This window comes from Sciurus carolinensis, chromosome 3 (genome assembly GCF_902686445.1).
Source record: "Sciurus carolinensis chromosome 3, mSciCar1.2, whole genome shotgun sequence".
NCBI classification, from domain to species: Eukaryota; Metazoa; Chordata; class Mammalia; order Rodentia; family Sciuridae; genus Sciurus; species Sciurus carolinensis.
This window is the reverse complement of record NC_062215.1, coordinates 77,614,264-77,639,915: the sequence shown is the minus strand read 5'-3', so window position 1 is coordinate 77,639,915 and position 25,652 is coordinate 77,614,264. Positions and strand designations below refer to the sequence as shown.

General features: G+C 36.1%; 1 protein-coding gene across 21 annotated transcripts in view; it reads right to left on the bottom strand.

Moving 5' to 3' along the window:
* Positions 1 to 25,652, bottom strand: part of Clasp1 (cytoplasmic linker associated protein 1) — a 264,420-nt gene that overhangs the window by 79,317 nt on the left and 159,451 nt on the right. For 7 of the 21 annotated variants that reach the window (XM_047546119.1, XM_047546120.1, XM_047546121.1 and 4 more), the window contains exons 17-24: positions 24,992 to 25,069; positions 23,378 to 23,545; positions 22,737 to 22,786; positions 21,831 to 22,001; positions 19,995 to 20,042; positions 7,572 to 7,679; positions 4,898 to 4,924; positions 2,384 to 2,551 (exon numbers count right to left, since the gene is read on the bottom strand). In XM_047546119.1, coding sequence (XP_047402075.1) covers positions 2,384 to 2,551; positions 4,898 to 4,924; positions 7,572 to 7,679; positions 19,995 to 20,042; positions 21,831 to 22,001; positions 22,737 to 22,786; positions 23,378 to 23,545; positions 24,992 to 25,069 — 818 coding nt within the window. The remainder of the gene's footprint in view (positions 1 to 2,383; positions 2,552 to 4,897; positions 4,925 to 7,571; positions 7,680 to 19,994; positions 20,043 to 21,830; positions 22,002 to 22,736; positions 22,787 to 23,377; positions 23,546 to 24,991; positions 25,070 to 25,652) is intronic. The other 14 variants (XM_047546126.1, XM_047546127.1, XM_047546128.1 and 11 more) reach the window with 3 other exon arrangements.

Here is a 25,652-nt window from a genome sequence, read left to right as displayed (position 1 = left end):
AGGAATTACATGTTGTTTTGTTTAAGAAATCTTAAATGTCAAAGAACAACCTTGGCATCAGTTTTAAAACAAATGAGAAAAAAAAATTTAGTTAAGAAATTTAATTTCAAACAAAAAGGCACAATTGAACCAAACATAATTTGTAGAGAACTAGAATTCATTATCATTGCAATTCTAAGCTAGTTTAGATATCATCAAATTATTGAATCAATCAGTTTGGAGATTGTAAAAAATATTTGTATTTAAAGCTGCTATACAATGAACCAAATGTTTAGATACATGCACATATGTATCCAGTATATACTAAATGATCATAAAGGTAAACAACCTAGTACAACTAATTAGAACAAATAAAATTTTTAAATTAAAAAAAAATTTAAATTTTAAAAAAGATAAACAATGTATTGCTGAAAAAGTAATATATCTACTATCCTATGAAATGAAATCTTTAAGGAGAACTATAGGAATAAGTGGAAAGATATATTTTGTTCAGATATTTCTTTACACATGTGTATTCTCAATGTGAAGTAATTTAACTAAAATATCTTCTTTAACTAGAACTCTACGTATGACCTAAAAGTTTCATTCATCACTAATTCCTTTAATGAGCATCAAGGAAACAACTTTCTTCAAAACAATACTTTAAATAAGAGCTCTGTGGAAAAGAACAAGCTCCCTTTTAGTTCTACTGATGTTTCTTAATATTGCTTTTAAGAGCTTACAAAATGTTATCTTTTCAACTATTCACAACATAACTTCATAGTAAGACCTTAGAATATCATCAGGTCTTGGATTTATGTTAGATAAGAGAAGATAAATTACTTCCTAATTTCAAGAAGAAAGTAAAAACAGCATCTTTAATAAGTATAAAAAGAAAAATTCCTAAACAGAAAAAATTTTTTAGAAGAATAATAACTGATATATTGCATCATCAGATGAGAAATTTAGATGTGCCAGTTTAAATCCTTTTTCTTTTTGTAGCCACATCAATACCCAAAGTTGTCAGCTCAGAGACAATGCTCTGTGATGCCCACAGAAGTCAGCACCATGGAGAATTAAAGAAACCATTAAATACTTTTGCCTTGCTTGGAAATAGGAATTCAAACCAAACTCTACCCATTCTTGATATCTGCCCCTGCCCTTCCTGTAGCTCAGAGGACCTTCAAGGATCTTTCTGAGCTGAACCCTACCAGTCTCTCTGCCCTCCACCTTCCATGCCCCTTGGCCACAGCCAAACGAATTGCTCAGGGTTTCCTCCTGCCTGACTCTCCTACTTTTGCATCCCTCTCCCTCTAGAACATCTTTCACCTATCTTCCCACCCAGTTAATCTTGTACTTCACAATACGACTTGTTCTGGAAGCCTCTCTTAACAGGAAAACTGGGAGGTCTGGGGTAGACAAAGGCTGAGACATCCCTTTTTTATGGTCCCAGAATAAACTGTCATAATCTTTGCCATTCCATCTCTCCCCAATATATAACAAAGACTCCAGTCAGAATCTAAATCTATTTCATTTATCTTCTTGTTATCAGATCTAACAAAGTGCCCAGTACATCACAGTAAATATTCAAGTCAAAATTACTGAGAAGATAAATGAGTAAATGTGAAAGATAAGCCAACAGGACTGAAGGATAGTATATTCTAATTTTACAATAACAGATTTTTACTTTAGGAAGCAGATATTGATATAATAAAAAGTATAAATCTAAATTTTTGTGTTCTATTACAAGACTTCTAATTATTATATAAAAATGTAGCACAGAAATTAGATTCTAATAGAAGAAGAGGTCTTTAAGTGCCAAGAGTAATTCATATTATTCCATATACAATACAAATAAACTAAATACTATAACATAAAAATAAACATTATTTATCAATTCCTAGTTTTATGTTTCAACAAATTTATGTCTACAGTAATTATTCCTATTCTTTGACCATAAGTTTCACCAAATTAAAGATCAAAAGCAGAATAAATGGGGAACCTATAAATTGGTTTAGAAAATTAATATAGGTCAATGGTTATTTAGTGTGAATTAGTGAAAAGAAAATGAAAACTCACATTGTTTCTAATTATGAGGGAAAACCTCTGCATACTTCCCCAATTCCAATGCTTTCCAAAATGACATAAAACACAAAAACCTATAATGATGTAATTCTTTCACATCAATTTGAACAATTAAGGCCATAGAGTTTTTGGGTTTTGACACTTCAATGTGCCACAACCTGGATAAAGCACAAATCAAAATGTCTTTTCAATACAGCCAAAGTAATAATCTTAGTTAAAAAGCAGATGTCTATTTCCTACATTAGACATAGTCATTAGATTACAATAAAAATGGTGACCAAACTGGGAACACTGTCCCAAGGTCTTTGAGGATCCTTACCTAATCCTATTCGGTTTGGACTTGTTTCTCGGCTACACCCCTGACTCCTGGGAATCTTGCTTCGTTTTTCTGAAGATGGTGTCACAGGTGGGCCTCTCGAGGAACCCCCAGTAAGTCCACCATAGCCACTTCCCAACAATTTCCCTGGGGAACTTGACCGGCTGCCAGCTAAAAATGAAGCAAACCAAAAATGAATGATGAATGTAAATTGACTAATAAATTAAAATAATTTAAAAATCAAGTTTTTACACACTAATTTGGACCAAATATTAAAAGAATTTTATATCAAATAGCTTTTTAGCTGGTGTGGTAGTACAATGTTTTATAAAAATGTATGCACACACACAAAAAAATTGAGTATCATAAAAAGAACACACTCATGCTTACAAGAGTTACTGGTAGAGTTCTATAAAGTTGCACAATTTCTGACTCAAAAACTGTATTCTGGATACCAACAGTCACCTCCTTGTTCCACAGTAAATCTCTACAAATAACCACGAAGGTGATTATTTTAATTATTATTATTATTATTTTTTGCAATACTGGGGGTGGAACCCAGGAACTTGCACATGTTGGGTAAATACTCTACCACTGAACTACATCCCTGGTCCCTATCATTTGGGTTTTTATTCTATCAGAATGTGTTAAAAGGCTGAGGATATAGCTCAGTTGGTAAAGTGACTGATTACCTTGCAAGCATAAGGCCCTGGGTTCAATCCCTAGCACTACAAAAAAAAAAAGTGTTAAAAAAACTTAAGTGTAACTACCGGAAGAGCAGAAACATAACTATAACAGAAATTTCTTAAGCACTAATTAGAGAAAATGGATTAAAAAAATGCCATTAAGGGGCTGGGGAGATAGCTCAGTCGGTAGAGTGCTTGCCTTGTAAGCACAAAGCCCTGGGTTCGATCCCCAGCACCCAAAAAAAAAAAAAAAAAAAAAAAAAAAAAAAATGCCATTAATCTAACAAATGGAAGAGGAAAAAAGGAGGAGAAACAACTAGAACCGCAGTTTTAAAAACATTCACAAACACTTCAGTAATCATAAAAAAGGTGGCTAGACTAAATTCATCTACTAAAAGACAGGGGTCCTTAAACTAATTTTTAAAAAAGGGAAAAAAACAGACAAACAAAAAAAAAATGCTGTTTTTTTTAAAGAGTCAAATAACTAACATACCTAAGAAAAACAGAATAAAATACAGTATTTCAAAAGGACAAAGAAGGATACTTACTACTGATTTAAAAAAAAAAAACTGTCTATGAAAATCAAAACCTCAAGCTTTTATGCTCCAAACAATATAGCTTTGAAATATAAAACATAAAAGATAAAAATACAGGGAAAAACAGGAAAATTCATAATTACTAACAAGCTAAGTCTAAAACCCTCTCAGAGAAACTGACATAGCAAGCAGACATAATTGCTTTTGTGTTTGTGTGTGTGTGTGTGTATACATGTTATGGTCAATGACAGATCACAGTAGCAGTCCACAAGATTACGTGGCCCAGTGATGTTGCCATCTCAGTTTGTATAAGCACACTCAATGATGTTCTCACATCAACAAAATCACCTAACAATGCATTGCTCAGAATGTATCCTCATCCTTAAGCAACCTACAACTGTACACACACACACACACACACCCTCCTACAGGTATCCCAGCAGATAAAACACACATTTCTTTCACCTTTCCATACACGAATATTATGAAAACTAACTGCACACTAAGCCTCAAGACAAATCTCAGGAAAAAAAAAAGAATACAAAATCTGTCAAAGTAGAAATCATGTAGATCATATTTCCTGAAAAATATGCGATGAAACTGGAAATTAGAAGCAACATGGCTGGTAATTTTTATTAATAGCTAAGTAGCTAAATACTTATATTATTATTTCCTGTGGGACAAAATTTTCTGTCAAGCATTATACCAATGTACACCCTAATGATCATTAACTTAGATCATGTCCTTAAGTAGAAAAGGTAATAAAATTCTAAAATACAAAACATACATTATTATATACCAAAACGGAATGGCCCAGAGGAAAAAAAGACCTTTGAAACAATACTTACCTAGAAATTTTATACACAGAAAACATACAATATAGATTTTTTAAAATATATTAAAATATATACTTCGAAACATTTATATTACATTCAGTAAAACTACCATTATTCAAATGAATCACTTGGGTGACTAATCAAAAAAAAAAATAATACTTTAAAACGATTTGACTACAATTTAAAGTGAAAATCATAAAAATCAGTAATACACATTACCATGAAGAACTGACTGTCTCAGGACCTATTAATTTTGCCTATAAAATTTGAGCATACAAATAAACTGCTAAGTTATGTAAAAGAGGAAAAGAAATCCATTTCAAACTTTAGTATTTGAACATACAGAAAAAAGCAGAAGATTAATTAAGCTCATAATAAAGAAAAATTAATATTGTGCAAAGAATATGAGGTAAGGCAGAATGTAAAAAAACAAAAAAGGCAAGAAGAGATATGGCTTACCACCAGCAGGATTAGCAGATCTGGATCCTTGATTATGAGAGCAGACCAAAGGACAGGCAAAAGTGGATTAAAAGACAATAACACAATACAGCAGGTCAGCATGCAACACAAAACAAATGTCTCATCAACAAACACTTTAGCAAAAATAGTTATTTTTCCTGGGACAAGTTCCTCCTCATCTACTTAATGTACATGTTTATTTTATACTCATCACATTATATTAGCATTACTTCATGTCTGCTCATTAAATGTGAATCTACAAAGTGCCAGGCACAGTGTCAGGCTCAAGAGATGTGGAGAAGACCACAACCAGCATCTTGCCCTCCCACAGCACATCTCCTCTCCAGTTCTAAGCAACTGGAGGGAAGTGCGCATAATTTACTCATTTGTGTATCACTATTATCTTCAACAGATTAAGTGCTCAACATGCATCAATGACTGAAAGAAACTGATATTGACTAATCTCACCTGAATGCCCTATGACTTTCCTTAATCCACAAATGTTTAAAATATGCCAATTATTAAGGGTTCTAAATCTAATACTAATAAAATCTACTTAGTATTAAACAGGGACTATGAATGCTATTTGTTTCACATACATATGTACTATATATGTATGTGCATTTATATTGACTTCTTATTAAAATAATTGCTAAAAATATTTAATGTATATGCATAAGCTTAAGGTGCAGGCTTAACCATGTGCTGCTGTTTGTTGGTCTCCCTTTCCGTGGGTCAGTCGCAAGCAAAATAAAGCTGAAGAGATTTAAAGTGGAGCCCCAGAGGCAGCTTCAGTATGTTGATAAGTCTGCAGAATTAAAAAGCTCTACCACCCCGCTAAATTTTGATCTTCACCACCTCCAAAGCACAAGTTAACCTATATTAGAGAGGGAGGGACACAGAGCTGACTTAGCTGAGGTGGGAACTCTGCAGAAGCTAGTGCCAATAAATAGCAGACTAAAATATTATGCATAATACTATTCAACCCTCATCTCCACAAAAGGAAATAACACTGCACAGTTAAAGGTCGAGATGTTTTTCTTGAACTACATTTCTTTATATTGACCTACAATCCAAGATTTGAACATTTTTGATCAAGAAGAATTCTTCACAGTAAGACCTAACCAATGTTTATGAGGGCATAGCTGGAGCGTTACATCCTCTGAGTTTCCAGGAATCACAAGAATTCAACCCAAGAATGAACTGGGGTGCAGCCACCAAGGCAGAAGCTTCTGGGCTACACCTACATCCAGATCTGAATGGAAAACCCAGGGAAGTTCTACAGTAAGTAAGGTGTTCTTGGCTTAATATAGTCTATCTAGCCTTATAGTATTCCTCATTGTAGAAATCCATCCCTAGACATCTTTCCTAAGCCTCCTAGTGGTCATTGAAAGTGGTTAGAAAGGGAGCCTTGCAGATATGAAGCCATTTGAGCTCTAATGCCTGTTTCTGTTTCCTGGCTGTCCATCACACGCTGACTTAATATTTCTTAATAAATCCTCTTGAATGCCCCATGTGGGTGGGCTTTGTTACTGTTCCATTTATAGACAGTGAAACAAGGGTTCACCAAGTTAAAAGATTCAGCCAACATCACATGAGCCAGGACATAAAGGAAACATGTTTGTGTGACACTGAAGCAAGTGTTTGTTGCACATCATGCTGCACTTTACCACAGATATCAGGAAGATTCTGTAGCCTCACCAGAGGCAGCAATATGACTGACCTTCCACTATTCTTTGCAGAAAGATGTAAGCTTTTTAACATGAGGACTACAGTCACCAAAAGGGACATGGAAAAGAATCTAAATTCAAGGAATTATAATAGGCATTCTCAATACTAAGTAAGATCCAAGGTTTGGCTGCAGTGAGTGCTCCACAAAAGCTGGACAGTTCTTGGGGGACAAGATGTCAGCCAATGGAACCAAGCAGAAGGAATGTGAAAGTGTTCATCTCCTGAGGACAGGAAGACCCTTTTTCCCCACACTCTCCTTGCCTAAAGGCACTGCTCTTTGGGCATAGAGGCAGCAGGCCACTCACACCTAACGTGGAACAGGAAAGTGAGAGGGTAAGACTAGATTCTAACACCGATTAGAATAAATCCATTCCAGCTACACTGCCTTCCTAGCTGAGGCTAACAAGTGAACTGACTTCACATATACATAAAAGCGATCATGGAAGCGAGCAGGGGCAAAGCTAGGCAAAGCAAGAGCCCACACTGGTGGGAGAAGACAGGTGCAGGCTATAAATGTTAGCACAGAGGGTTAAAGGGGGAGCATTTAATGGATTTACTTATTTACCCCTGGAAAAAACTTGGCATTCATAGTTTCTGTCCAGGTTCTTCTCTAAAATTATATCAGAAGGGTTCCTTGTCAATAACAAAAATGGGTCACAGAACAGACAGGTTTCAATTTGAGAGACTTCAGAATGGGGAGAAAGTATACTTTAAGACTTAAACAACACAAGGTTTAAGTCACCTGGAAAGGAGATCAGAGTATGATTGGAATAATTTATCTAGTAAGCTTACCAACAAATAATGTGTCTACTCATAGTATCTTAGAGCCACAAAAATGCATCTTTCCCTTGAAGTCAGTACAAGTACTGTGAACTGCTCAACTGCAAAACAGGCTGTTCAATGAAAAACTAAGGTAATCAAGAGTATAAAATACACTTCTTACGCTGAGACTGTGAAACCACTTTAGCACGACTGCGGCCCCGACTGTCAGAAGGTGTAGAAGCAACATTTGTGGCACTCCCAGAGCTTTGCCGTCTTGTGCGGATGCGACCTGGAGGACACAGCAAAAACATGTTTGCGTAACATTTTCAGCAAGTGTGACCTATTTGAGTAAAGAACTTACATCACGAGCAAGGGGCACTGATGGAGTCAACTTTGTGGAAAGCAGGGGCTTTTTTGAGCCAGGTCCCCCCACCCAAGGTGAGATTTGATACTACATGTACATGTGACTACACCAGGATGATCAGGGATGACAGTTTTTTAAAAGTTTTCCACAGGTTTCTCTGATTTCAAGGGAGCACAAAATGCCTCTCCTGCCATAATCCAATCACAACTGGATCTGACAGGGAAAACAGGAACCAATTTGAACTTCTTCTGGCTTTTTATATTGTTCAAAGTTTCATGTACCCCAGCATCTGGCAAAGCTTGCAGAAAAGGAATGCAGAAAAACATCCTAAGGGCTGAAGAAGGTTTAAGAAAGAGAGGTAAGGAACAATAAAGAAAGCACAACATTTAAAAAAACAAAACAAAACCCTGAAATCAATGACTTATGGTAGAAATTTAAGGAAAGACATACAGAAGTTCTAGAATCTACACAAAAATTAAAAGTAATTAAAAGTTATATTGTTTACCCTATTAGAAATTATATACATCAACTCAGAATCTTCACAACAACCTAAGAAGAAATTGTTGCCATTTTAAGATGAGAAAACTGAGAAACAAAGATGATTTGTTTATGTCACATGACTGGATTAGATACCTGTGCTTGCCAGGTCAGGGGGCCTATGAGTGAGGTCCTTTGATTCTCCTAAATCACCAAAGCAGTCAAGAAGACAAAATGAACATGGAGAAATTACTGGATCTAATTTCTTGTTTTAAATTACAAGATTTTTAACATTTTGAACATGCCCATTTGACTTAAAAAACAAAATCCTTCTTTGCTACCCCCTTGAATCTTCTGTCTTCCTCCAAAATTTGGTAACATGATCCTAAACAAACCTGGTGTTCAACATTTCCTTGCATTTCTTTTTTTTTCTTTTGTAAATATACTTCCCAAACCAAGAAATTACATGGCACTGCTTTGCATAATTAAAATTTTAAATTATAATACCAGTCATATTTTTCTCTGAAATGCACTGCTTTGCTCAACATTGTATTTGTGAGGACACAAAGGGAATTTTTCTCTATATCACTAACCACTAACCAACCCTCAAAGTAAACTTACTTAACTCTTTTCTTATTGATTTACAATGTTACTCTTTGTCACCTTTTCCAAAGGTCTGACTCAATTTTTATAGACTCATCACAGGTGCTTTATTACTTTATTCTACAGAGTATATTCTATTAAATTATATTTTCTTTTTTTTTTTTTTGGGGTGCTGGGGATCAAACTCAGGGCCTTGTGCTTACAAGGCAAGCACTATACCGACTGAGCTATCTCTCCAGCCCCTATATTTTCTAACTATTACTGATATAGAAGAATAAATTAATCATTATATTTTGATCTTAACCCTAGGAACTCTATTAAAATTTTACTAATTCCACTAATTTGTATACAGACTATTTGAAGGTATCTAAACAGAATATTATCTACAAATAAGATACCAACTGCTTCCCTTCAAACCATTTATTTTCACTTCTTTGCCTTGACCAGGCTTGTCTTAGAGTAATGTAACACAATGCTAAACAGAAACAGTGAGTGTAGGCAGGCATTGTGACTCAAAACCAGATTTAAAACAAATTCTGAGCCAGGCATGGTGGCACACGCCTATAATGTCAGTGACTGGAGAGGCTGAGGCAGGAGGATTGCAAATTTGAGGCCAGTTTCAGTGACTCGGTGAGAGCTTGATCCTGTCTCAAAAAGGAAAAGAAAAAGAAAGAAAGTGGGGTGGGGGTGGGGGAGACAGTTCTGGGGATATTGCTGGGTTGGTAGACTGCCCCAGAGGTATGAAATAAAAAAATCTGGAATGTCACAGTATTTATAATATCTCAACAGATTAAGAAAATTCATTTCTATGCCAGTTGCTAAAAACTTTTGTTATAAATGTTCACTGAAGTTTTTGATGCTCTGTTTGCATCTTCTGAAATAAGGAGCTTTTCTCCTAAATGTGAACTGTATCAACACCTTTTAAAACTTTAAAGCTGGGATATACCTATGTGATCGTGACATACACACCACACAAAGAACATGTGCACTGCACTAAGGTTAAATCAGTGAGAGGAGTTCTCTCCTTTTCTGCTCTTTGTGTTAAAATTGGAATATTTTAATACCTGACACAACTTGTATGCATAACCATCTGAGCATGGTAGTTATCCTTTTTTTTTTAAATTTAACACTTAACTGTACATATTTATGGAGTGATAATTTGATACATGCATACAATGTATAATGATCAAACCAAGGTAACTAGCATTTCTTTCTAATTAAACATTAATCATTTCTTCACAATGGGAAACTCTGAACTCCTCTAGGTCTTTATAAAACATATAATAAAATTGCTCAACTATAGTCTCCTTATTGTGCTGTAGAACACTGAAACTATTTCCTCTCGTTTGGCTATATTTTGGTACCTGCTACACAATCTCTGCCTCTCTTCTCCTCTCCCCATTTCTTTTTAGAGAGGTGCAGGGTAAGTGCTAGAGATTTAACAGATTAAATTACTTAATGAGGAGTCTTACAACTACTCAAATTATTTTGTCTTCCTAATAAAACAGTTTTGGGTTTTTCAGAAATTTGTCTACAATTGTCTCCTATTGATCCACATTTTCAACTACATTATCTTCATTAACATTAAAGTTAATGAAGACATTATTATAGTTAATTTGTACCTTTTTTTCTATTTCAATTGAGCTTTCCAAGGCTGTCTATTTTCCAAGGTCTTTGGTTTTCAAAGAACCAAATGTTACATCTCTCAATCCTCTCTACTTAGTGTTTATTTTCTATTTTATCAGTTTGTATTCTTATCTTCATTATTTCCTTCCTATTCTTCTTTGGATTGGCTTTGTTTGTTTTTCTAATAAACTGAAAACCAACTCCTAAGTTAGTCTTACAATATAAACTTAAGGCAATGAATTTCCCTCTAACCTTTGTTTTGCTCATCCCACAAGAACTGATAGGAGTTCAACACATTGTGCTACATTAAAAAAAATATACTATGAATTTCATTTGCTAATGTTTTGCTTTGGAAAAATTAGTGGGATCCATATTTCACACTTTGTATCACTAAAAACAGCAAATGGACCTAAGTTTAAAATGTGAGGGCTGGGGTTATAACTCAGTGCTTGCTTAGCATGTGTGAGGCACTGGGTTTGATTCTTGGTACCACATAAAAATAAATTAAATAAAGGTATTGTGTCCATCTAAAACTAAAAAATTTAAAAATGTGAAATTTTTAAAACCATAAATGCTCTAAAAGGACACATAGAAATACTCCACTGTAACTCAGTGGAAAACTTTCTATCATCTGAAAGTAGAAAAAAAGATTGAGGGACTGAAGATGCAACTCAGTGGTAGAGCACTTGCTTATGAGCACGTGTGAAGTCCTGGGTTTAATCTCCAATGGCCAGAGAGTTGCAGGGTGGGAGGAAGAGGAAAAAAAAAAAAAAAAACAAGAAATCAATAAATTATTTAATATTTTTTTTAAACCTAAGTATGACAAAAAGAAAATTATGAGCAAATTCAAGAAGTGAAACTAGGAAAAATTATTTGCAATTTGTATCACAAAGGGCTAATTTCCTTAATACTTAAAGGGCTCCTAGGAATCAATAAGAAGTCCAACAACCAGTAGCATGCTGGTAAATGTTTAAGAATAAGTGGAGGGATGTCCTATGTCTTATTGATTTGTAATGTTTTCCAATTACAATGGTGCAACTATTTCTGCCATGGTCCATTTGAGACTATGGAATGTAACTTTAGTCAGCTTACAAATTCCTAAAAATCTAACAACTGGTTCTTGTGAACTGCTATAAGCCAAACTCTAGCACACCACTGCCAAAGAAAAATGGGCCAAGACCAGGAAGAGAGAGTTAAAAAACAAAAATGGCTGTAAATGTATGAAAAAGTACTGATTTACTGTAATAAGAAAAAAACTTAAAATGCCATTAAGAATGTCAATTATCACCTACCAGATTGGCAAAAAAAATCTAGAATTTGTTAACATTCTGGCATGTGGAGAACCGGATATTCCACACTGATGGGAGGGAACATTAAAACATCCCCTATGGAGAAATACTTGGCAACAGCAATCACAAAAGTACACATATACTTCTGACTTATCAACTGCTCTTTGGGTAATTTACCCATATGCAAAGTAGTGTATATAAAGGTTAATCCTGGCAGCAGTGTTTGTGACAGCAAAACACCAGAAACAACCCAAATGTCCACCTAGGTTAAATAAAGTTTGTTCATATAGTGGGATATAATACAACAGTAACAAAGAACAAGGACATCCTGATCCAACATGGATAGACCTTAACAACTAATAAGTGAAAATAAACAAGATGCAGAATAGTGTGTATAAAAACACTGCCCTTTCTGTATTAAAAAAGGGAGAAAACAATTTTTTGTTATATTTGTTATGCTATTATATTCAAAGAAACTTTAGGTAACAAGGAAATGTAGACAAGGGATACTACGCTGTAGCCTAGGGAAAGAGGTGGAAAGCAGGCAAATGAAGGACAAAGACTGGGGAAACTTTTAACTGGGAAACTTTAACCTTTATAATTTATATTTTCTGAGTTTTAAACTGAATGTATTACCTTTTCAACACTGTACATTTTGAGGGATGAATTTGCAAATAAATACTAATACATTTTGAGTTGATTTAGATTCATAAAAATCTAATTATTTAGATTTTTATCTTCATTAGTTATTGAAATTTTTACTGGTATATAAAAATCTTCTTTAAAAATGCTTTTTTCCTTTTTTGGTCTATTAATAATTCTTCAGTAGCTTTCTTCTGTATATTTCCCAGTCCATCTGTAGTCTTTTAATTTGGCTTTATCCCTTTACGTATCATGTAGTTAGATCTTTAACAACAACAAAAGAAGAGTCTAATCATCTTTTTCATTTAAATGAAGAGTCTCATTCACTGGAGCTTATTTTTGCCAGTTTTTATATATGCTTTCTATTTGTCTTGATTTTTTCATTTTCCTTTGTTTCCTTCTTTTGGCCTAATTTAAAGTAATACTATGTTTAAAGTAATATTCTTACAGATTAAAGTGATATCATTTAAAACATAGCTTCTATTAATCATAATTTTGAGGGAATAGAGTAGTTTAAAGGATATCCTTTTTTTCAAAATCAAATCTTTTTGAGATATAGATTCACATGCAGTTGTAAGAGTCCCTATGTAATTGTTCCCAGTTTCTCTCAATGTTAACATGTTATAAAACAATCATAAAATAAAAAATAGGATGTGGACATTGATATAATTCATCAACCTGATTCCAATATCCCTAATTTTATATGTATCTCTTTTTTCCCTCTGATTGCTTCTAGTATCTTCCTCTTTTTTTGTCTCTGGTGCTCTTTTAATTTAACTCTGATGTGTTTGTGAATTTTTTTTTTTTAATTCTGCTTGGGATTTCTTGAATTTGTGCTTAGTAACTACCACCAATTCTACAAAATTCCCAACAGTTCTTTCTTTGGACACTGTCTTATTCTTTCTTCTTCTCATACATCAATTAAATACATTAAATTTCTTCACTGTCTTCCATGTAACTTAACCTCTACCATATTTTCCAACCCTGTATTATAAACTGGGCAATTTCTTCTACCTAATTCATGAATTGTTTTCAGTTTTCGTAATTCCGTTACTCGATTTAACTATTCAGTTTTTAATTTTAATCATTTGCTATATTTTCATTTCTATAAGTTCAATTTGTTCTTTTTCAAAACCTGCTTGGATGCCAGATGCAGCGGTGCATGCCTATAATCCCAGCATCTCAGGAGGCTGAGACAGGAAGATCGTGAGTTCAAAGCCAGCCTCAGCAACAGCGAGCGAGGCCCTAAGCAAATCGGTGAGACCCCATCTCTAAATAAAATACAAAATGGGGCTGGGGATGTGGCTCAGTGGTTGAATGCCCCTGAGTTTAAGCCCCCATACCCCCAACCCCTCTCCCCCAAAAAATCTGCTTGGTGATTCCTGTCAGTCTTATTACTTGATTTCTACAATTTCTTTTTATTTTTTTTGAAATACTAAGACAACAAAATGATCACTTTGGTGGGGGGAAATTTATGAGAATTCTTTAAGATCTAGTTTGAAGTTGAATTCCTCCAAAGACGATCTATGCTTACTTCTGTTCATGTCCATGAAGACACAAGTAATTCACAGCTAGTTTAAAGTGATTTACCTGTTTGGCTTTTTAAGATCATAAAGGCAGTATAAATTCTGATCAGGAACTTGAAAGAAGGGTGCCTTAGGGCTGTAAATTCTTAGGGGAACATTATTATTCCCTCCTCCAACCAGTACCAAAGCTAACATGGGAAAATTCCCCATTGTCCTCTGTCCTCTTTTAGTAAAGTTTTTATGTCTTGTTCACTGATGATGACATAGTCTCTGAAGGGCCTGTGTTTACCTCTATCTATTTGCCGTCTATCGTAGCAAATGTCTAGGAACCCCAGGGATCGGTCAATAATTCAGGGTGAAAGCCAACTTTGGTCTTCACTTCTAAGGCTTCTGTTTTTGCCTGGGTTTGGAGCCAGGTGGCTTCACAACTTTTATTCCAAATCAGGAATGTGCTCTCAATTGGGAGGATCATTTGCCTACTAAATTCTATATATTAAACTTGCTAAGAAATACAAGTTTCTTTTTTCTTTTAAACATTTTAAATATAGTTATTTCATATTCAATATAACAGAGGCTTAAGTTTTAGAGATTCATTCTGTTTCTATTCTTTTTCTTTGCTCTCACATGTGATGAATGTAATTTTGAACTACGAGCTCACATTTGGCTAATTTTTATTTGTGCAAACGCTGAAGAGTCAGATTTGAGAGTGGCTTCCTCTGTGGAAGCTCAGCATTTGCTCCTGTCAGGTGCTTCTGGGTCTACAGATGCCAACCACTTCAATTAATTCATTAGTCCAGGGCTTCCCAGACACCACATGTAATGAAAATGAAATCCACAACTTAGTTGTGAGTATAGAGCTCAGTAACAAACTATTACGAAAGGTTGGTTTTTTTCCCTCTGTCTAGGACAAGAGCAAGACAGATATCACAGCAATCTGAAGACAGTTTTCTTTTTTCCCACTAGTGCACCTTTCATGGCTATATGGTCCCTAGACAATCCTGGCTTCATGTCAGCTTGGATGAGGCTAAGGTCTTTCTTTTCTGCCTCAGTGGCTCACAATACTAACTATGCCCTCAGAGCAACCTTAAATTAGTTTAAGCTCATCACACCAATTTTTGATCCTCTTGTTGGTTGTGAACCATCCTTACTTGTTTTGGGAATACAGCTATGCAGTTTAAAGGACCTCTGCTGTGTTGTACTTTATAGAAAGAGGTGTTTTTTCCTAGGTTTCAACTCTGTTGAGCTGATAATATTACTTTAAGTGCCTGAATATGTTTTATAGAAATGATATACAATGCTCTGTGGTTTCTAGGGAACACAAAGTCTACTCAATAACTGCAAAAATCAGTAAAAATATACTTTAGCTCTATACTATGATCTATTAAGTGACACAGACAGGAGAAAGAAGACAAATATGAAAGAAGAAATAAAAGTCAGCATAGTAAAAGCAATAAAAATAAGAGATAAATAACTGTACAACAACAAAAGAAAAATTCTAGAGGGAGGAACAAGAGATGCATCAACAAACCAACACAACCAGAGAAAAGTAGATTTTCCAAAGGAAAACAAAAAAACTACAGGAGAGCTAAGGCTTCAGCATTCCTGGAATAAATGAGTGTTCTTATCTCACTTTTTAATACTGCTACTAAAGATTCCTATCGCTTACACTGTCTTTCCTCTAAAAAAGACTCCAAAAGGGAACTTAAATCTGGCTAACAGGTTTAACTTGCAGACATAGATTCTCTAACTTCAGGTTAACCCTAGGCAATTGGAAAACCATGAGATAGCTTCATATCAGTGGGCATTTTTTGTCCCATTTCAAAAATTTCAGCAAATCCCCAATTTACAATTTTTAAAAATTAAAAGATCTTTATAAGTAAATCTCAATTCTAATTACATCAGGACACCTTGGCATACATATGTTTGTTTTTAACCTCATTGCCTGGGGACACAATTAAACCAACCTCAATTCAAATGTGACGTTTTCAAAGAACCAAAATTTAAAAACTTAATTGTAAGTTTTGCTACCTATAACTACATCCCCCAAAGAAAACTTTAATACTTTTAAGAAGACAAATGTAAAACAATCTTATAACTCTTTTACTTCTACATTTAGATATATGCATTTTTCCCACTGTGTAAAAAGGCCAGTTATTTAAACTTCAGAGTTCTTGGATAAATAGCAATACCAAATGTTAATAAAACTGAACTAAAATGTAAGGTTTGTCTCCTGAAGAGCAGATGAGTTATATATATTTTATATAAATAAATTTACAACTTAAACTCAATAAAAATTAAGCTATTACTTAATAATATGTGATTATCCCCTATAACTATAAATAAGTTGTCAAGACCCACAGGTCATTACGGCATTTTTTTTTTTTTTTTTTGGGTACTAGGGACTGAACTCAGGAGTACTCAATCACTGAGTCACAACACCAGCCCTATTCTGTATTTTATTTAGAGACAGGGTCTCACAGAGTTGCTTAGCACCTCATTGTTGCTGAGGCTGGCTTTGAACTCTTGATCCTCCTACCTCAGCCTCCCAAGTTGCTGGGATTACAGGCATGTACCACTGCACCCAGCCTATTACAGCATTTTAACTTTTCATTTAAAGTTATTTATCTTGGGGAAATTATGGATATATTTTTCCTAAGCATTTAGCTTTTTAAAAAAATGAGTGCACTCATTTGTCATAATATCTATTCATACATTTTCTCATGAGCAACATAATAGACAATACAAATGCTTTCTTCATCCAAATTTTCAAAATTAATGAACATACTGAAAGATAACCTAGAAATAAACTCTTGTCCAAAAGTTTACTTTTTGGAAAGAACTAAAAAATCTTAGTAAATTCTAACTGTTAGAAAGTTTCCTTGATGTGTATAATAAAATATATATATATATTTTTTCTTGCTGGGTGCAGTGGCATGCATGTATAATTCCAGATACGTGGGAGGCTGAGGCAGGAGGATTGTTAATTCAAAGCCTGCTTGAGCAACTTAGTAAGATCCCGTATCAACATTAAATACATAAGCACATGTATTTTTTTCCTCAGTCACTATAATGAAGTTCCCAAAATACAAATGTATTGCCTGAACTTTTATTTATTTACTTACTTTCTTTTTTTGCCCAAACTTTTCACTTATAGCATCAACTACTACTGATTCAAAATCATCTCTGACTCATACTGCTGAATGAAGTAATCTCTTCTTGATTCTGGGTAATAAAATATTTTATAGGCCCAGGGCTTCAGCTGCAGCAAAGTGTTGGAGCACTTGCTTATTAGCCATGTGCAAGGTTCAATTCTAGTACCACCACCCCCACCAAAAAAGGCGGGATGATTCCAAAACTGCAGATGGAAAATTCATACCAGTAAGGCCCCAGGTGATATTACTGTGTTCTTTTCCTAATAACTATTGGTGGATGGCTTTTCTAAGCATCAGTAGCTAAGTTTACACAAAAGTAATAGTGACAGACTGTAAGTTTCAAGGAAATAGGATGGCCAGTGACACCTGTTCTGTCCTATTCTCATCACTCAGAATTTGGATTGCCCAGCAGCCCTGGAGCACCAATAGGACACTCACTGCAACTCCTTTGATAAAACTCTCTAGTATCTGATTCTGCACTCTCTAAAACATTAAGGACCCATAGATCATTCCATTATTTCTCCTCCTAATAGAGAAACCAGAGTGAGACTGTCTTTTGCACAATAATCGAGAGGGCAATTCTGATCTTACTCAGGAATGGTAAACTGATAAGAAAAAAAGAAAAAAGGTAAAAAATCCCTAGGACTGCATTGGATAACACGCTGATTGCAATTCTGTTGCATAGACATCAAATGTCAGGACATTCTGGGAAAAAAAATATAATGTCTTTGCTTTCCATTCCACTTATATTATGCTACTCCTCCACTGCCTTCCAGCCAGATGAGGAAGTACCCAGGACTGTTTCTTTGTATTTTTTTTTTTTTTTTTAAATGTAGTGCTGGGAGGATTGTTTCTTTGGGAAGAAGAAATGGAAAGTTACTCATATCAGCTGAACAAATGAAGAAAATAATCACTCAGCTTCACAACCACACCCAGCCTCAACCTTTTGCTCTAACAAATGAGGTTCTCATTTGGTCAGAGGTTTCAACGTCCAAAGGAAACATTTCCTTTCTCAAACTTGTCCAATACTAAGAATCAACAGTGAGACTTGTTGGAAGTTCAGATTCTCTGAATCCTTCCAACCTAATCAGCATCTTCAGAAGGAAATACCCAAGACTGTTTCTTTTTTTGCAAGCACCCAGGTAATCTTTGTATCTTTGGGAAACATTATCTTGAGGCTATGTGCAGCTTTAAAAAAAAGAAATGCCATTCCTACTTTTTGCTTTTTGATTTCCTAGGAACTAGAATATAGATCTAAAAACGAAAATTTCACACATCAAGTTAAAACTCAGTTCACTTTGCACACTAGTCCTTTATAGTATCTTAATAATATATGAAAATGAACTAACTAGTTCCAATTGTCATCATCCTGAAATCTGGCAGGTCTGAGTCACTCTTATACTTTATTTTTTGAGCTAAGGTCTCACTGTGTTGTCCAGATTGGTCTCAAACTGCTGGGTTCAAACAATCCTCCTGCCTCAGCCTCTGAAGTAGTTGGGACTACAGGCATGCACCACCAAATCTGGAAAAGTCCCTATCTTAAGCAAAGAAGGCACCTATAAATTTCAATTCTTTGAAGCAATATCTTTTCTATCCAGAAACTTTGGAAAATGATGCTCTTATCTAACACTGCTAATCAGAGGCCTGCACAGGTTAGAATGGCTGTATCTAAAATTCAACAGGCAATGCAAAAGAATCAGAAGGAGCTTCTTGACAGTGACTAAAAAGAAAATCAAGAGGCTTTTGATATACCCACAGCTTTCACCATGCCATGTTGTTGTGTACTATAGAACGGGCATTTAATACATGGTTGATGAGTAGATGGATGACAGTAAATGAATGAACGGGCCATGAGCAGTGACACAAAAAATGGCATCATATAATTCAGTAGTATCTTTAGGAAGAGAAAAGTATTTTGTAAAATTTCTTTATACCACCTGGTGGAATTTTTTTTTTTTTACCAGCCTTTAACCCAAATAATTGACATGAAAATTTATATTTGAAACAGGAAAGGCAAATCCTGAGAGGCCCACACAGAAGCACAAAATAAAAGGAAACAAAAGCTAGGGTGGTACATTAGGAATAATAAACCCTGAGACAGGCCCACAGGGACAGCAGCACACAACAGGACATCACTGCTCCTCCCCAGAGTGCAGACTCAGCGTTAAAAACCACATACAGCATACTTCAGTGCCAAAATTCACATGAACAAAGACTGAACAAGAAAGGTAGAAAGGGTAAAGTCCAGGGGAGACAGAATGAAGAAGGGGGTAGGGGGAAACAGCGTGCAACATCTCATGCAGAGTCCTTGGTGAGGACAAGTGGGCACCGGCAACACTCAGTGAGAACAGAGGGCCAGAGAAAGAGACACACCTCAATCACAGAAACAAACCGCTTACCCTCCGCTTTAGTGGTAGTACCATCTTTATGCAAATTAAAAACAAGGGAAGGGATAACAGGGAACAGTTAGTAACATTCAAAAAATTAAAAAAGCAGAATGTTATTAGCTACTAAAAAAAGCAAAAGTACAAGTTAAAACAAAATCAAAAGGGAAACAAGTTCAACAGCAAAGCAGAGTCTGAAGCAAGTAAGTGCGCCTTTGACAGAAACTAGCTGAGCATGGTGTAATGTGTTTTTGCCTTTGGAAAACAAAACACAAAGGGGCAACCCAGGGTCGTGCCACAGTTGAAAGAGTGACTGGTTGATTTTTTTGTTTGAGTCAACCCTCATCATCTTAAGAGCTCCTCTTCTTTGAAGAAAGTACCAGCAGAAGGGTTGGCAGGAGCAGGACAGACCAAAAGTGAAAGGACTAAAGAGTCACCCCTAGGGTGGAGGCAAGTAGGAAGCGACAAGAAGTCGAGAAGCCGGCTCTAGCAATGCCTAGCCCAACTACACGCCCAGCAGCAGCAGCTGAGAGCTCGGTACCTGCATCCAGGCCTACGTACTCCATGTCTTCCCTCAGGGGTCTGGACTCTAGAAGTTCGGAAAAGGATCATCAGCTTTAGTGCTACACTTGTGCAGAGACATCATGGGTCAACTATGGGGTAACTAACAAATTCTCAGAATTGTGTTCTATTTCAGTTTTCTAGTGTGTTTTGGTTTCGTTTCTGGACATAAATAAGGAAAGCAGAGGTAGGATTCTCAGGGAACAAAGAGTCTGAATCCTGCAGTCTTGTCTGCAGAGTCAGCACTGCGTGTAGGACTTGTTCTCAGTGGTTCTGAAGGTCAGTTTTGTGTTAGCTAAAGACATGGGGGCTTTCCACTAGCACTGGGGGAAGTCTGCCCAGTCCACATCCAAACACCCCAAATAGGCACAAAAAAACAAGACTATGAAGTATGCTAAAGGCTGGTTTTACTTATGTTTTCCAGCAATAAAACAAATGTTAATTATAAATATTAAAGGTAGATCAAATGAATTTAAACACAGGTCAATATTTAAAAGACTGAACTAAAATTAGAACCAATTCACCATAAGGAGGAAAGAGCTGTGTGCTCCCTCAATGATGACACATCAACAGAACATTATAACATTCCCACAAATTGGTGTAATAGTTAAAATGGTTAAAAAAAAAAAAAGAGTTTTTACTGGGAATATACGTGTGCATGAGGTGTTTCTGTACAAAAACAAGACTGACTGACACGTGCTCTGGGACATATACCTTTCAACTTAATAACATTCCCATCACAATCCCACTTTCACCCACCTTGTAGGATGACAGTTTACAAAGAAACTTCATATAATTTTCATTGATCCCTATTATATACCTGAGTCAGGTGGATATTAAGAGCAATTTGTGGTTATAGAGAAATAGACTCAAAACTTCATGGGCCTGCTCAAGGTCTCAGAGTAACAAACAGCAGTCCCAGGGACCTTCTCTAGGTGTGTGTCCTCTCACTGTGCTTCTGACACATGTTTAAGAATTTTAGTTTAAGAACTGACTTTGGAATTCACTAGTGGGTCACATGTGTAACTCCATTTCAGTATTTCATGTTTAATTATTAATTTCCTTAACATTTAAAGTAGAACCAATTCAGTTCAATGCTCAGATTTGCAGTTTGAATGACTTGCTTTTACAAAAATACAATAAACCATTTGTCTTACACTGAGTGGGTGTTAAGTCTTTGCTGAAAAATAATGAGTAAATGACCCACCACTATGTCAGATATTGAAAATGTATTAAAAAATTTTAAAGAATTTTTAAAAACTCTTTTGGGCAATCATTAGAGTACATGAGAAGTGTGCTCCTCCCAGGTCACACAAGGAAGGACAATACTTGTTGGTTCAGATGTGGTTATGCTGGTTAACTAGTCTATCATATTTCTTTAGAGTCCTACTGTCACTCCCCCACTCTGAGGGATACCTAGCTACAGTGACAGTGTCTGGTAGATCCCTCAATGAGCCCTCTGCCTCCGCCAATGCCAAGAAGGGGAAAAGCCAGTTTTGACAATATGAGATGCGGTTTAGGTACCGGTTAGGCTGGCCATGAGAATGAGGGAGTGAACTAAGGCAAGTGTGTGTGCGCATGACCTGCAAGGACTGCGTCCTTCATCACTAAAGAGGATGATGATCCACAGAAAGGAAACAGTTGATAAAGGGTGGCTGGTGACCAGTACCAGGTGGTTACCTTCACTTAAATTCTTAAATATCAGTCCTACAAGGAAACTTCCTTCCATTATGGTGTTTTGCAGTTCGCTAAGAGGTAAGGATCATCTTGGACACCAGAACAGGATGGGAAGAGTGGGGAAGGGGGATCTGGTTACCTAAAGATGCATAGGACCCTGGAGGCAAAGCCGCTGCAGAACTGAAGGGTGTCGTGCCTGAAGATGAGGAGACTTTAGATTTGGCACTGGCAGCTGCGTTCACATCAATATCACTTCGAGATCGCTGGAGGGATCCGGTTGTTGATACAGATTTGGTGCTAACTGTAGAAGCTTTGGTGGTGAAGAGGGAAATGTCAGTAAGGACTACAGAGAATTTTAAACATATATTGTTACCAGTCTGATGCACCTTTGCTTTTCTTGAAAACAAATACCAATTTGTAATAAAATGTTAGAGTCCATGAAACTGACCTGGAGTTCCACTGTCCTGAAGACAGTGTTCAGATAACACCAAAGAAAACCAAAAGTGATCTCTACTGTCACCTATCTTTTACTTGCTTTCTAGTAACTGACTGTAAATCCAAAGAAATGGCCCATATTTCTGGTTACTATGAGAAGAAGTGAAATAATGAAAAAATGATCCCATCTGGCCAACCTTCTCATGATGTCGCATGAAGGCACAGGACTGGCAGAGGCCCTCCCCTCTCAGGAAATACCCTCCTCTCAATCCTCTAGCAGCTACTCTGCTGCTGCCACACAGGACATCACAAGTAGCCCTCGCTCTCTTATCCCATGATCTGACAGAAGAGCAGCACTATTTGTGGCAGCATCAACATGCTGGAGAGAAGTGGGAAGAAATGGTCACAGATTAATTTCTGCCTACTCAGTCATCCTCACAATGGAAGTAGATCTCTGCTGAATGGATAGATGGTCAGGTAGAGGGCAGAGTGGCACATGACTCAGACTGGAGAGCAGGCCATGGCTTCCTGTCCCCTGAGCACAGTCTCTGGGTCATGAATGGCCCCCAGAAGCTGGGAATTGGCCTCCTGTGGACGCCATTCATCTTACCTCTAGATGTGGTACTGCCAGTAGGGCTTCTTTTGGCAGAGAGTGGCCGACTAAAAAGAAAAGTATACACATTTATTACCAAATGTGTACCTTACCTGCAGTCATACAAATATAAACAACAACAGGAAATAATGATAATAAAGAATTATTTCACACTTTTCAGAATTATTCGGGCAACTGAGATCACAATCTTATAAACTGCATTTCTGAGAAATCTTTAGCACTATACTTTGGAATATCTTTCAAACACAGCAAAACAGTAACTGAGATGAAAATTAGAAATAAAGAGTGAAGATGATAATATATTAAGTGCCATGTTTTGAATAACCAGCCTTCCCAAGCTAATCTCCAAGTTAACACTTTCAAGTTCTCAGAAGACTCTTTGAAGTATTCAGGTGTGTGGTTCACACCACTCTGTAAGTCATGTATCTTATTCTAAAACTGTGTTCTAGGATGCCATATAAATTTAACTGAAATCACTTATAAAAGAAGCCAAGGCTGCCTGTTTCTTACCTATCACCACAGCATCTAATCTAGAACCAGAATTTACCTGAAATTAGGAGGAATTTTAATAGGCACACATGTAAAAACAGCTGGAATTCATGAGCAACCTTAAATGTAAGCAAAGCCGAGTTCCTTACTTGAGACTCTCCTGAGAGCTAGAAGACGAGCGATCGGACTGAGGCAGAGACACTATGCTGTCTGAATTCTTCAAATGGGACTGCAGGGCTTTCTGGTAGGAGGACTCCAAGGTGTGATATAAGTGCTCTGCTTCTCTGCTGAAGTGACCGTGGAAGCCCCAGTAACATCTAGGGAAAGCACACACATTTCTGGTCTAGTTTGTGGATCCTATCAGGTCTTCCTTCCACTGAGCTTTGGAGTGAACTACAAGATATTTTTGAGGACTAAAGTCCTCAACTTGCCTGCTAGTAGTTATACAGGATATAAGGAAAAGGAAACAAGCAAGGAAGGCCTTGAAGAAATCCTGGCCTCACAGTTTACGGGCCTTTTGACACTGGATAAGTTAGTTAGTCAACCTTTCTGAACCTCAGACTCATTTATAAAATGGGAATTAAAGGACCTAACTTCCAAGATTGGAGGCCTTAGGGAAGACAGAGCTAAATTACAACTATACCCAGAACACAGGATGGACTCCTTAATGGTAGCATTTATAAATGAAATTAAACATTCCTTGATTTGAGATACTTTAAACTGCCTTAGGTAACAAGAACAAAAAAAAAAAAAAAAAAAAAAATGAAAAAATGGTAAAAGGTACTTTACTTAAAATCTGTATTATGATCAAAGAACTATGTAAAAACTAAGAGTGGGAGAATATAATGTGAGGATCAAATATATAGCATTATCAGATAGATCATTAACAAATTATATCACTTGTTTTGGCAGGAATTATTACCCAAGATGAGAGTGGGTATAAACACTTCAGAGTTATAATAAACTCAGAAATAAGGAAACATAATTTAACTGTGAGGGCAGACAAAATGCACTAAGTATTGGAGCAGAAAGTATTCCTTCCTATAGCTAAGCAAAACTATAATGTTCCAGGCAAGTGAGATGAGATATAAGCCATCAATTAGATTAGATGGTTAACTATGAAATCAGATGGTTAACTATGAAAATGTGGAAAAATAATCACAGATGCAAAACCAGCAGTAATTATCTACGCACTGCCCAAGAGTATTTTCCCTCTCCCTCCAACATTTCCCCTTCCGAGTGCTTGGGATGAAACCCAAAGCCTTTCACATGCTAGACAAACTCTCTGCCACTGAACTACATCCCCAGCCCCAATAGAGTTGCAAACTTCAGGTATTTATAGTCACATGGCAAAACTGCTCCCAGGGAGGCCCCAGATATAGGGGGCTATGGGCAAACAACCAGAACATACTTAGTCCTAATGTCAAAACCACCTGTAATAAAGTTGTGATCATAGGGAAAGAACACTGTGATTGTGATTTTTCAAGGTAAATCAATAAAGTATGTTGGGTCATGACATGGCTTTTGACGGAAATGAGCAAATTCTGTTGTCTACCTAAGTCCTGTTTATACTCAAACATCACTCAGTCAACATCCTGAACAAAAAAACTAGGGAAATATTCTGAAATGGCCTTTTGTTTAAAAATCATGACTAAGGAAATACAGTCAAATAATTTCATGGGTTTTTTTCAGCAAGGGAACGCATACAATGTGAAATGTGAAAGCAGATAATTTTTTTAAAGTGGCATACAATACAAACTTACTTCCTGGCTTCTATTCTTGCTTCAGAATCAGCATCATGGATTCCCTTCTTTATTGTTTCAGCTAATACTGATATGTGTCTAGATATTTAGAAAAGAAAGTAATAACAATCATAAACACATGGCTTTATGTAGATGAAGACAACAATGTGAAACAACTTCAAAATAGGAACACAGGCTCACTGTGCCAAGGTCAGTTAACTAACATGCAGCTTAGAAGACAAGAACACTCTTCCAGGGTCTTAACCTTTAAATATGGCCCAGTACCCCACCCTCGCCTGGAAACTGGAATAACCCTGTTCTCTTCTGTGAGTTTTTAGAACACAGCTGGCTTTTCTCCAGGCCATATTTACTTAGCTCAATTTTTTATGTATTCAAACAACAAAATTCTGTCCTTTCATGGTCAGAACTAGTTTCAAAATGAATTATGAAATGATTATAATAATCCTAGCAGTAAAAGAAGAAGTCTGTCTGTACCACATTTCTACAATGAAACATTTTTTCCATGTTCCATTACTATTTAATATGATTAGGTTATTTGTTGTTGTCTTTGTTTTCCAGTACTGGAATGAACCCAGGGTATGGTACCACTGAGTTACAACCCTAATACTTTTTATTTATTTTTTTTATTTTTGAGACAGGGTCTCATTAAATTACCCAGGCT